General features: G+C 43.1%; 1 protein-coding gene and 1 non-coding gene across 2 annotated transcripts; both read right to left on the minus strand.

Moving 5' to 3' along the window:
* Positions 1 to 640: 640 nt before the first annotated feature.
* LOC123185647 (probable calcium-binding protein CML22) lies at positions 641 to 1630 on the minus strand. The gene has a single exon (XM_044597495.1). It carries the CDS (start codon positions 1537 to 1539, stop codon positions 892 to 894), a length of 648 nt encoding a protein of 215 aa, XP_044453430.1. The 5' UTR covers positions 1540 to 1630; the 3' UTR covers positions 641 to 891.
* A 513-nt stretch (positions 1631 to 2143) lies between these two features.
* On the minus strand, positions 2144 to 2226 carry TRNAL-UAA (transfer RNA leucine (anticodon UAA)). The gene has a single exon. It is a non-coding gene; the product is annotated as a tRNA-Leu (tRNA).
* Between the last annotated feature and the right edge of the window lie 10473 nt (positions 2227 to 12699).

Here is a 12699-nt window from a genome sequence, read left to right on the forward strand (position 1 = left end):
ACGGTCGCCTGCACCGAAAAGCTTCCATGCCGGCGCCGGTGAGCGGCCGCGTCCGCTCTAGCTGGGCATGAATGCGGGCGCAAACTGAAAACGCGCGGGAAAGGGTAGAGGTTTTTGGTGGGTCAGGATGGTCAAAAGCGGACTTAGAATCGGTCCGGGCTCTAATAAACCTCCTTCACTTTTGTCTTTGATTTGTAAGAGAAATCGCATCCGGCTCACACAATGAAACATGTGTGCTGAACAGTTACGAAAAGTTTGCGGGTCCGCATTGAAGATGGCCTTACTTGGGTGGGCCGCGCAGGAAGCGCGTCGATCGGCCGACTGGCAGATCGCTGTGCCGCTAGCTCATGCTCCTACTCTAGTCTCTAGGGGAGAGAGGACACAAATATCTAATTCGTCCGAGCTAGCCGGTGAGCCCATCGTCACATGCATCGTGAAGTGCAATGGGGGCGGGTCAACTCAACTCTTGGGTGCACAATTGCACATTTCAGATCCAGCCAGTGCCACGAAGCACGCAGACCAGCAGCGAGACTCTGCCGGAATGTTCGCAAATAGCCAAGCAGAGACGCCGGATTCAACTCAACTCAACGACAGAATCTGGCGCCAAGAGATGCGCTACAGTGTTTACGTGCACACGACGAACAAAACCTTGTGGTAATTCTTCCAAGTAACTCTTGCGAGCAGCAAGCGTACAAACCATTAATCTGCAAGCCCATCAATCTTACAGTACATCTTAGATTAAGCGTACGAAGGAACAAACAAACCGGAAAAAACGAGATGAATTTCGGGAGCGGTTACACGGATTCGCCCCGGCCCGAGCCAGATATCTACATACACCTGCTACCAACCAAGCATACAAAGCGCACATTCATCAGCATCAGTCGAAGTCGATCAGGCGAGCGCGGCGAGCCCGCCGCCGCGCATCATCTGGCGGAACTCGTGGAAGTCGACGCGGCCGTCGCCGTCGCGGTCGACCTGCCCGATCATGCGGCGGCACTCCTCGGCCGACCGGCCCTGCTTCAGCCCCAGCGACGCCAGCACGGCGCTCAGCTCGTCCACCGTGATGAACCCGTCGCCGTTGGCGTCGAACACGCGGAACGCCTCCCGCATGTCCTCGTCCTCTTCCTCGTCCGACGAATCCTTCTGGTCCCCGCCGCTGCTCGTCGACATGATGGTGCGGTAGAGCTCGCCGAACTCCTCCACGTCCACGCACCCGTCGCCGTCGGCGTCGATGCGCGCGATCATGGCGGCCAGCTCGTCGCCCGGCACGGGGATGCCCAGCTTGCCCAGCGAGTCCTCCAGCTCCTCCCGCGTGATGCGCCCGTCGCCGTTCCGGTCGAACAGCTCGAACACGCGCGCCAGCTCCGCGCGGTCCGCCGCCTTCACCGAGGGCGACATCTTGCTCGGGGCCGGAGACGCTGCCGGTGGAGGCGCCGGCGACGGAGACGGAGACGGCGAGGGGGGCGCGGCGCAGCCGCGGACAGGGAGGATGGAGGAGAAGCTGGTCGGGATGTAGGAGAGGAGGCCGGAGGGTGGCATGGAGGGTGGTGTTGCTTTGCTCGCTGTGGAGGCTTTGAAGGAAGATCGCTCGAGTTGAGTTGGGTGGGAGAGAGTTTGGTGGTGGTGGTGTTGGCGCAAAGCTTTTGCCGTGGACCAGGGTTGTATTTATACTACTCCTTTCTCGCGTATTGCTCTCTTTCTTTTTTTCTTGTAAAAGGGATAAAGTGCTTCCGTGTCCTTATATGTCAAGAGTTCAGTCGATGAACTCTATTGCTTTAAAAAATGGAGTTCAGTCGATGAAGAATTTGGGACGGACTCCATTTCCCCGTGTCTTGATTTGACTTCCAAATAAAGTGTCATTTTGTCTTACTTAATTTACTCGGGTTTTTCCCCTTGCCTAGAAGCATTGTACTGGTATGCATAATATCCCATCGAAAAACGGTATGACTCGCAAAAAATAAAGGACGAACAGCGGTACAAATACGTTTGCGGGAAGTATGTGTTCCAAGTATAGGAACATGCTACTCTGGACATGTCTACGTATGAACCCATTTCACGAAATTTGAAAAAAAAATCACATTTATATGTTTTGGGAAAAATACATATGTTTTTTTTTTGCGTGTCAAAAGTAGACAAAAAAAATTGCTGGCTGTGGGGTTCGAACCCACGCGCACTTATGTGCAGAAGATCTTAAGTCTTCCCCCTTAACCACTCGGGCAAACCAGCTCTTGATGAAGAAAGTTACATCTTTCGTCAAATATACTATTATTGCACAACTCACATATGATCATGCTGAAATAACAGCAGAGACAAAATTTAAATGGCACTTTATTTAATGTCTGTGTAGAAATATGGAGCTTGCTAGAGTTGATCAACGTTGGTATTGATGTGTATATATATATGTGTGTGTGTGTGTGTGTGTGTGTGTGTGTGTGTGTGTGTGTGTGGAAAATAAGAGAAGAGGAGAGCTACTCCCCTTTAATTTGGTGCTATTGAAAAAAAATTCTGAAATATGGTGTACTCCCTCCGTTCGGAAAATCTTGTCTCAATCTTGTTTCTCAAATGGATGTATTTAACACTAACTTAGTGCTAGATACATTCATTTGAGGGACAAGTTTTTTCGAACGGAGGGAGTATATATGTGGAAGATAAGAGAAGAGCAAGACGGTGAGGGGAGGGGAAATTCTTTGGTATTTCTGAATTATTAAATTTAACTTTTGAATTGTTATGAGGCATATGGTTTCCGCATAACTAAAAAATGCAGCATTTTATTCTTTATTTCGGTGTGCTATGCTTTGTCCCAGACTTGTTACCACGATGGAACTAGAAGCTGAAAACTAATACAGGAAGCAGCATAAAATACATTTGACTTCAGTTTTGAGAATAAAATCTGGCCAGGTTACGGCATCTCTAAAAGCGGACCCTCGAATGGCCGGTAAACGTCCAGAACGGCGCTGACCGGATGCGTTGACATCCAACATTATCCCGCACCAGTCTGCAGACCAGTTTGCATGTTCATTTTCCCATAAACCGAAAGCAAACTAGGGAGGCTTTGCCGGAGTCCGGACAGCTACTACGTCAGACTCCGACACCCACAGCCCACCCAAAACCACACCCAGACCCGGTCTTCATCCCTTTTCCCTTTCTCTGCATCTGCTTGCTCCCTGGTCATCGCCGTTGTACCATCTTGGCCGTCCGTCAAGCCCTTGTCGGACCTCCGCTGCCTCCACCGCTCCATCCAGTTGCCACGTGCTTTGCCTACACCGTCGTTCGTCACCACTCGTCCCTCCACCATGCAGGTACCATCCGCCCATGTGGATGCTGTCCGTGGGTCACCACGTCCGGCAATTGTTTGGTGAAATGCCCGTGTTAAATTTTTGACCTTTTCTCCCTTCTTTGAAGCAATGGATTTAAACATGGAGTCCATGTACGAGCACTACGTTGAGTCGTCCAACGACTCGTCTGATGAGGAGGTATGCGGATACAATAACGATGACGCAAGCGGTCCTTCTAGACGTGGAGCGTGCGGAAGAGCATGTTCTCAATTTCAAGGGATCGATCAATGGTCATCGCGTGTTGGATTGGAACAGTGCACGTGGGCATTTGATGTTGATGGACGACTACTTCACCCCCGACGCCCTATTCGCTGACAATTTTCTTCGATGCTTTCGAGTGCGAAAAAATGTGTTTGGTCGCATCTCCAATGGCATGCGGTCCTACGATGACTACTTCATCTTGAACAAGGATGTTGTAGGAAGAATTAGATTGCTCTAGTTAGCACAAGGGCATGGCTGCATAGCGAATGCTTGCATATGGCACGACTGCAGATTCATGGGGCGAGTACCTCCGAATATCTAAGAGCACATACGGAGACGCCATGGTGAGATTTGCTACTGCGGTGGTCATGGTGTTTGTGTTGGGGATCATAGCAGAAATTTAAAATTTTCTACGCATCACCAAGATCAATCTATGGAGTCATCTAGCAACGAGAGGGAGAGGAGTGCATCTACATACCCTTGTAGATCGCTAAGCGGAAGCGTTCAAGAGAACGGGGTTGATGGAGTCGTACTCGTCGTGATCCAAATCACCGATGATCCTAGCGTCGAACGGACGGCACCTCCGCGTTCAACACACGTACGGAGCGGAGACGTCTCCTCCTTCTTGATCCAGCAAGGAGGAGGAGAAGTTGAAGGAGATCCAGCAGCACGACGGCGTGGTGGTCGAAGTAGCGAGATCCCGGCAGGGCTTCGCCAAGCGCAAGCAGGGAGGAAGAGGTGTCACGGGAGGGAGGGAGGCGCTGCTATGTCTTGAGCTTGCGTTGATTTTTCCCGAAGAGGAAGGGATGATGCAGCAGAGTAGCGTAAGTATTTCCCTCAATTTTTGAGAACCAAGGTATCAATCCAGTAGGAGGCCACGCTCAAGTCCCTCGTACCTGCACAAAGCGTTAGCTACTCGCAACCAACGCGATTAGGGGTTGTCAATCCCTTCACGGTCACTTACGAGAGTGAGATCTGATAGATATAATATTTTTGGTATAAAGATGCAAAGTAAAAAAGTAAATGCAAAGTAAAAGGCAAAGCAAGATTAAAGTGATGGAGATTGATATGATGAGAATAGACCCGGGGGCCATATGTTTCACTAGTGGCTTCTCTCAAGAGCATAAGTATTCTATGGTGGGTAAACAAATTACTGTTGAGCAATTGACATAATTGAGCATAGTTATAAGAATATCTAGGCATGATCATGTATATAGGCATCACGTCCGTGACAAGTAGATCGAAACGATTCTGCATCTACTACTATTACTCCACTCATCGACCGCTATCCAGCATGCATCTAGAGTATTAAGTTAAAAACAGAGTAACGTCGTAAGCAAGATGACATGATGTAGAGAGATAAATTCATGCAATATGAAATAAACCCAATCTTGTTATCCTCGATGGCAACGATGCAATACGTGCCTTGCTGCCCCTTTTGTCACTGGGTAAGGACACCGCAAGATTGAATCCAAAGCTAAGCACTTCTCCCATGGCAAGAACTACCAATCTAGTTGGCCAAACCAAACAGATAATTCGAAGAGACTTGCAAAGATAACCAACCATACATAAAATAATTCATAGAAGATTCAAATATTATTCATAGATAGACTTGATCATAAACCCACAATTCATCGGTCTCAACAAACACACCGCAAAAACAAGATTACATAGAATAGATCTCTGTTGGAACAGGATCTATTATGATGATGTAGAAGCCCTCCGTGATGACGGCCCTCTTCCAGCGGAGCTCCGGAATAGGCCCCAAGATGGGATCTCGTGGATACAGAAAGTTGCAGCGGTCGAATTAGGTTTTTTGCTCCTGTTCTGATCGTTTGGGGGTACGTGTGTATATATAGGAGGAAGAAGTACGTCGGAGGAGCAATGAGGGGCCCACGAGGCAGGGGGCGCGCCCCCACCCTTGTGACCGCCTCTTTTGTTCCTTGGAGCAGGGTCCAAGTCTCCAGGATCACGTTCGGTGAGAAAATCATGTTTCCGAAGATTTTATTCCGTTTGGACTCCATTTGATATTCCGTTTCTTCGAAATACTGAAATAGGCAAAAACAACAATTCTGGGCTGGGACTTCGGTTAATAGGTTAGTCCCAAAAATAATATAAAAGTGGAAAATAAAGCCCAATATAGTCCAAAATAATAGATAATATAGCATGGAGCAATCAAAAATTATAGATACGCTGGAGACATATCAGGCATCCCCAAGCTTAATTCCTGCTCGTCCTCGAGTAGGTAAACGATAAAAAGAGATTTTTTGATGCGAGTGCTACTTGGCATAATTTCAATGCAAATCTTCTTAATTATGGTATGAATATTGAGATTAGAAAGATTCAAGACAAAAGTTTATATTGACATAAAAATAATAATACTTCAAACATAATAACAAAGCAATTATGTCTTCTCAAAATAACATGGCCAAAGAAAGTTATCCCTATAAAATCATATAGTCTGGCTATGCTCTATCTTCACCACATAAAATATTTAAATCATGCACAACCCCGATAACAAGCCAAGCAATTGTTTCATACTCTAACTTTTTTAAAACTTTTTCAATCTTCACGCAATACATGAGCGTGAGCCATGGATATAGCACTATAGGTGGAATAGAATGGTGGTTGTGGAGAAGACAAAAAGGAGAAGATAGTCTCACATCAACTAGGCGTATCAACGGGCTATGGAGATGCCCATCAATAGATATCAATGTGAGTGAGTAGGGATTGCCATGCAACGGATGCACTAAAGCTATAAGTATATGAAAGCTCAAAAAGAAACTAAGTGGGTGTGCATCCAACTTGCTTGCTCATGAAGACCTAGCGCAATTTGAGGAAGCCCATCATTGAAATATACAAGCCAAGTTCTATAATGTAAAATTCTCACTAGTATATGAAAGTGATAACACGAGACACTCTCTACTATGAAGATCATGGTGCTACTTTGAAGCACAAGTGTGGTAAAAGGATAGTAACATTGTCCCTTCTCTTTTTTTCTCTCATTTTTTTATTTATTTGGGCATTTTCTCTTTTTTATGGCCTTTTTTTATTTGGGCTTCTTTGGCCTCTTTTATTTATTTTTCGTCCGGAGTCTCATCCCGACTTATGGGGGAATCATAGTCTCCATCATTCTTTCCTCACTTGGGATAATGCTCTAATAATGATGATCATCACACTTTTATGTTTCTTATAACTCAACAATTACAACTCGATACTTAGAAAAAAAATATGACTCTATATGAATGCATCCGGCGGTGTACCGGGATATGCAATATGACAATGATGGAGTGTGTCATGATGAACTAGATGGTGGAAAGTTGCATGGCAATATATCTCGGAATGGCTTTGGAAATGCCATAATAGGTATGTATGGTGGCTGTTTTGAGGAAGGTATATGGTAGGTGTATGATACCGGCGAAAGGTGCGTGGTATTAGAGAGGCTAGCAAAGGTGGAAGGGTGAGAGTGCGTATGATACATGGACTCAACATTAGTCATAAAGAACTCATATACTTATTGCAAAAATCTAGAAGTTATCAAAGCAAAGTATTACGCGCATGCTCCTAGGAGGATAGATTGGTAGGAAAAGACCATCGCTCGTCCCCGACCGCCACTCATAAGGAAGACAATCAATAAATAAATCATGCTCCGACTTCATCACATAACAGTTCACCATACGTGCATGCTACGGGAATCACAAACTTTAACACAAGTATTCTTTAAATACACAACTACTCAACTAGCATGACTTTAATATTATCACCTCCATATCTCAAAACAATTCACAACTAACAAGTATTCTTAGTATTCAACACACTCAAAAGAAAGTTTCACAAATCTTGAATACCAAGCATATTATTATTAAGCAAATTACCATGCTATTAAGAGACTCTCAAAATAATTTAAGTGAAGCATTAGAGATCAATAGTTTCTTAAAAAAAATCCACCACCGTGCTCTAAAAGATCTAAGTGAAGCACATAGAGCAAAATTATAACGCTCAAAAGATATAAGTAAAGCACAGAGAGCAAAACTACTTGGCTCAAAAGATATAAGTGAAGCACATAGAGTATTCTATCAAATTTTAATTCATGTGTGGCTCTCTCAAAAGGTGTGTAAAGCAAGAATGATTGTGGCATACTAAGACACAAAGACACAAATAATACAAGACGCTCCAAGCAAAACACATATCATATTGGTGAATAAAAATATAGCTCCAAGTAAATTACCGATGGAAGTGGACGAAAGAGGGGATGCTTTCCGGGGCATCCCCAAGCTTTGACTTTTTGGTATCCTTGGATTATCTTGGGGGTGCCATGGACATCCCCAAGCTTAGGCTCTTTCCACTCCTTGTTTCATGATCCATCAAAAGAATTCACCCAAAACTTGAAAACTTCACAAAACAAAACTCAAAATAGAAAACTCATGAGCTCCGTTAGCGAAAGAAAATAAAAGACCACTTCAAGGTACTGTAATTAACTCATTATTTATTTATATTGGTGTTAAACCTACTGTATTCCAACTTCTCTATGGATTATAAACTATTTTACTAACCATAAATTCATCAAAATAAGCAAACAACACATGAAAAAACAGAATCTGTCAAAAACAGAACAGTCTGTAGTAATCTGTAGCTAGCGCACGATATGGAACCCCAAAAATTCTAAACTAAATTTATGGACGTGAGGAATTTATCTATTAATCATATGCAAAAATAATTAACTAAATATCACTCTTCAAATAAAAATTACAGTAGTTCTCGTGAGCGCTAAAGTTTCTGTTTTTTATAGCAAGTTCAACAAGACTTTCCCCAAGTCTTCCCAACGGTTCTACTTGGCACAAACACTAATAAACACAAAAAACACAAGCAAAAGAGAGGCTAAATATTTTATTTATTACTAAGCAGGAGCAAAAAGCAAGGAATAAAAATAAAATTGGGTTGCCTCCCAACAAGCGCTATCGTTTAACGCCCCTAGCTAGGCATAAAAGCGAGGATAGATCTAGGTATTGCCATCTTTGGTAGGCAATCCATAAGTGGCTCTCATGATAGTTTCATATGGTAATTTTATTTTCTTTCTTGGAAAGTGTTCCATGCCCTTTTTTAATGAAAATTGAAATCTAATATTCCCTTCCTTCATATCAATAATCGCACCAACTGTTCTAAGGAAAGGTCTACCAAGAATAATAGGGCAAGAAGGATTGCAATCTATATCAAGAACAATGAAATCTACGGGCACATAATTCCTATTTACAACAATAAGAACATCATTAATCCTTCCCATAGGTTTCTTAACGGTAGAATCCGCAAGATGCAAGTTTAGAGAGCAATCATCAAAATCATGGAAATCTAGTAAATCACACAAAGTTTTGGGGATGGTGGAGACACTAGCACCCAAATCACACAAAGCATAAAACTCATGGTCTTTAATTTTAATTTTAATAGTTGGTTCCCACTCATCCTAGAGTTTTCTAGGGATAGAAACTTTCAACTCAAGTTTTTTTCATAAGATTGCATCAAGGCATCAACAATATGTTCGGTGAAGGCTTTATTTTGACTATAAGCATGTGGAGAATTTAGCACGGATTGCAACAAGGAAATACAATCAATTAAAGAGTAACTTTCATAATTAAATTCCTTGAAATCCAATATAGTGGGTTTAGCAACATCTAGATTTTTATTTCTTTCAATCCCACTTTCATCAATTTCATCATTAAGATCTAAATACTCCGAATTTTTAGAACGCCTTCTAGGTAAAGGAAGATCATATTCAGTTTCATCAAGATTCATATTGCAAAACAAAGATTTAATAGGGGACACATCAATAACTTTTAGATCTTCATCTTGATTTTCATAGGAATTGGGGGAACACGCTTTAATAAAGGCATCTTTGGAAGCACGCATCCTAGCGGTTCTTTACTTGCACTCATCAATGGAAATTCTCATGGCTTTGAGAGACTCATTGATATCATGCTTAGGAGGAATAGATCTAAGCTTTAAAGAATCAACCTCAAGAGAAATTCTATCAACGTTCCTAGCCAAATCATCAACTTTAAGCAATTTCTCTTCAAGCAAAGCATTAAAATTCTTTTGTGAATTCATAAATTCTTTAACACTATTCTCAAATTCAGAGGGCATCTTATTATAATTTCCATAAGAGTTGTTGTAGGAATTCCCATAATTATTAGAAGGATTACTAGGATATGGCCTAGGATTAAAATTCCCTCTATAAGTGTTGTTACCAAAATTATTCCTACCAACAAAATTCACATCCATAGATTCATTGTTATTCTCAATCAAAGTGGACAAAGGCATATCATTAGGATCAGAAGAAACACTCTTAGTAGCAAATAATTTCATAAGTTCATCCATCTTTCTACTCAACACATTGATTTCTTCTATCGCATGCACTTTTTTATTAGAAGATCTTTCAGTATGCCATTGAGAATAATTAACCATAATATTATCTAGGAGTTTAGTAGCATCTCCTAAAGTGATTTCCATAAAAGTGCCTCCCGCGGCCGAATCTAAAAGATTTCTAGAAGCAAAATTCAATCCGGCATAAATTTTTTGTATGATCATCCACAAATTCAAACCATGAGTAGGGCAATTAAGTATCATTAATTTCATTCTCTCCCAAGCTTGTGCAACATGTTCATGATCAAGTTGTTTAAAGTTCATAATATCGTTTCTAAGAGAGACGATCTTAGCGGGAGGAAAATACTTAGAGATAAAAGCATCTTTGCACTTGTTTCATGAATCAATACTATTCTTAGGCAAAGACGAAAACCAAGCTTTAGCACGATCTCTAAGCGAAAAAGGAAATAGCTTCAATTTAACGACATCATTATTGACATCTTTTTTCTTTTGCATATCACATAAATCAACGAAGCTATTCAGATGAGTAGCGGCATCTTCACTAGGAAGGCCGGCGAATTGATCTTTCATAACAAGATTCAACAAAGCAGTATTAATTTCACAAGATTCAGCATCGCTAAGAGGAGCAATCGGAGTGCTAAGGAAATCATTATTATTGGTATTGGTGAAGTCACACAATTTGGTAGTATCTTGAGCCATTGCGACAAACAAGCAATCTAACACACGAGCAAACAAAAAGCAAACGGGCAAAAAGAGGCAAATAAAGAGGGAGGATAGAGAGAGAGGGCGAATAAAACGGTAAGGGTGAATTGGGGGAGAGGAAAATGAGAGGCAAATGGCAAATAATGTAATGCGAGAGATAGGGATTGTGATGGGTACTTGGTATGTTGACTTTTTGCGTAGACTCCCCGGCAACGGCGCCAGAAATCCTTCTTGCTACATCTTGAGCTTGCGTTGGTTTTCCCTGAAGAGGAAGGGATGATGCAGCAGAGTAGCGTAAGTATTTCCCTCAGTTTTTAAGAACCAAGGTATCAATCCAGTAGAAGGCCACACTCAAGTCCCTCGTACCTGCACAAAGCGATAGCTACTCGCAACCAACGCGATTAGGGGTTGTCAATCTCTTCACGGTCACTTACGAGAGTGAGATCTGATAGATATAATATTTTTGGTATTTTTGATATAAAGATGCAAAGTAAAAAGTAAAAGCAAAGTAAAAGGCAAAGCAAGATTAAAGTGATGGAGATTGATATGATGAGAATAGACCCGGGGGCCATAGGTTTCACTAGTGGCTTTTCTCAAGAGCATAAGTATTCTACGGTGGGTGAACAAATTACTGTTGAGCAATTGACAGAATTGAGCATAGTTATGAGAATATCTAGGCATGATCATGTATAGAGGCAGCACGTCCGTGACAAGTAGATCGAAACGATTCTGCATCTACTACTATTACTCCACTCATCGACCGCTATCCAGCATGCATCTAGAGTATTAAGTTAAAAACAAAGTAACGCCTTAAGCAAGATGACATGATGTAGAGAGATAAATTCATGCAATATGAAATAAACCCCATCTTGTTATCCTCGATGGCAATGATGCAATACGTGCCTTACTGCCCCTTCTGTCACTGGGTAAGGACACCGCAAGATCGAACCCAAAGCTAAGCACTTCTCTCATGGCAAGAACTACCAATCTAGTTGGCCAAACCAAACGGATAATTCGAAGAGACTTGCAAAGATAACCAATCATACATAAAAGAATTCAGAGAAGATTCAAATATTATTCATAGATAGACTTGATCATAAATCCACAATTCATCGGTCTCAACAAACACACCGCAAAAACAAGATTACATCGAATAGATCTCCACAAGAGAGGGGGAGAACTTTGTATTGAGATTCAAAGAGAGAGAGAAGAAGCCATCTAGCTACTAACTATGGACCCGAAGGTCTGAGGTAAACTACTCACACTTCATCGGAGAGGCTATGATGATGTAGAAGCCCTCCGTGATGACGGCCCTCTTCCGACGGAGCTCCGGAACAGGCCCCAAGATGGGATCTCGTGGATACAGAAAGTTGCGGCGGTGGAATTAGGTTTTTGGCTCTTGTTCTGATCGTTTGGGGGTACGTGTGTATATATAGGAGGAAGAAGTACGCCGGAGGAGCAACGAGGGGCCCACGAGGCAGGGGGCGCGTCCTAGGGGGGGCGCCCCCCACCCTCGTGACCGCCTCTTTTGTTCCTTGGAGCAGGGTCCAAGTCTCCTGGATCACGTTCGGTGAAAATCATGTTCCCGAAGATTTTATTCCGTTTGGACTCCGTTTGATATTCCGTTTTTTCGAAACACTAAAATAGGCAAAAAACAGCAATTCTGGGCTGGGCCTCCGGTTAATAGGTTAGTCCCAAAAATAATATAAAAGTGGAAAATAAAGCCCAATATAGTCCAAAACAGTAGATAATATAGTATGGAGCAATCAAAAATTATAGATACGTTGAAGACGTATCAGGCGCCAGGGCGTGGGTTCTCCTACCCTCCCTCCCCTCCACTATATATAGGGGCCCTGGGAGGGCGCCGGTCCCTAGAGATCCCATCTAATGGGAGGGACGGCGGCCTAGGGGTGGCTTGGCCCCCAAGCCAGGTGGAGGTGCCCCCACCCCTTTAGGGTTTCCAACCCTAGGCGCAAGGGAGGCCCAAGGGTGGCGCACCAGCCCACCAGGGACTGGTTCCCACGTCACTTCAGCCCATGGGGCCCTCCGTGACAGGTGGCCCCACCCGATGGACTCCGGATCCCTT

The sequence above is a fragment of the Triticum aestivum genome, chromosome 2A (assembly GCF_018294505.1).
Source record: "Triticum aestivum cultivar Chinese Spring chromosome 2A, IWGSC CS RefSeq v2.1, whole genome shotgun sequence".
NCBI classification, from domain to species: Eukaryota; Viridiplantae; Streptophyta; class Magnoliopsida; order Poales; family Poaceae; genus Triticum; species Triticum aestivum.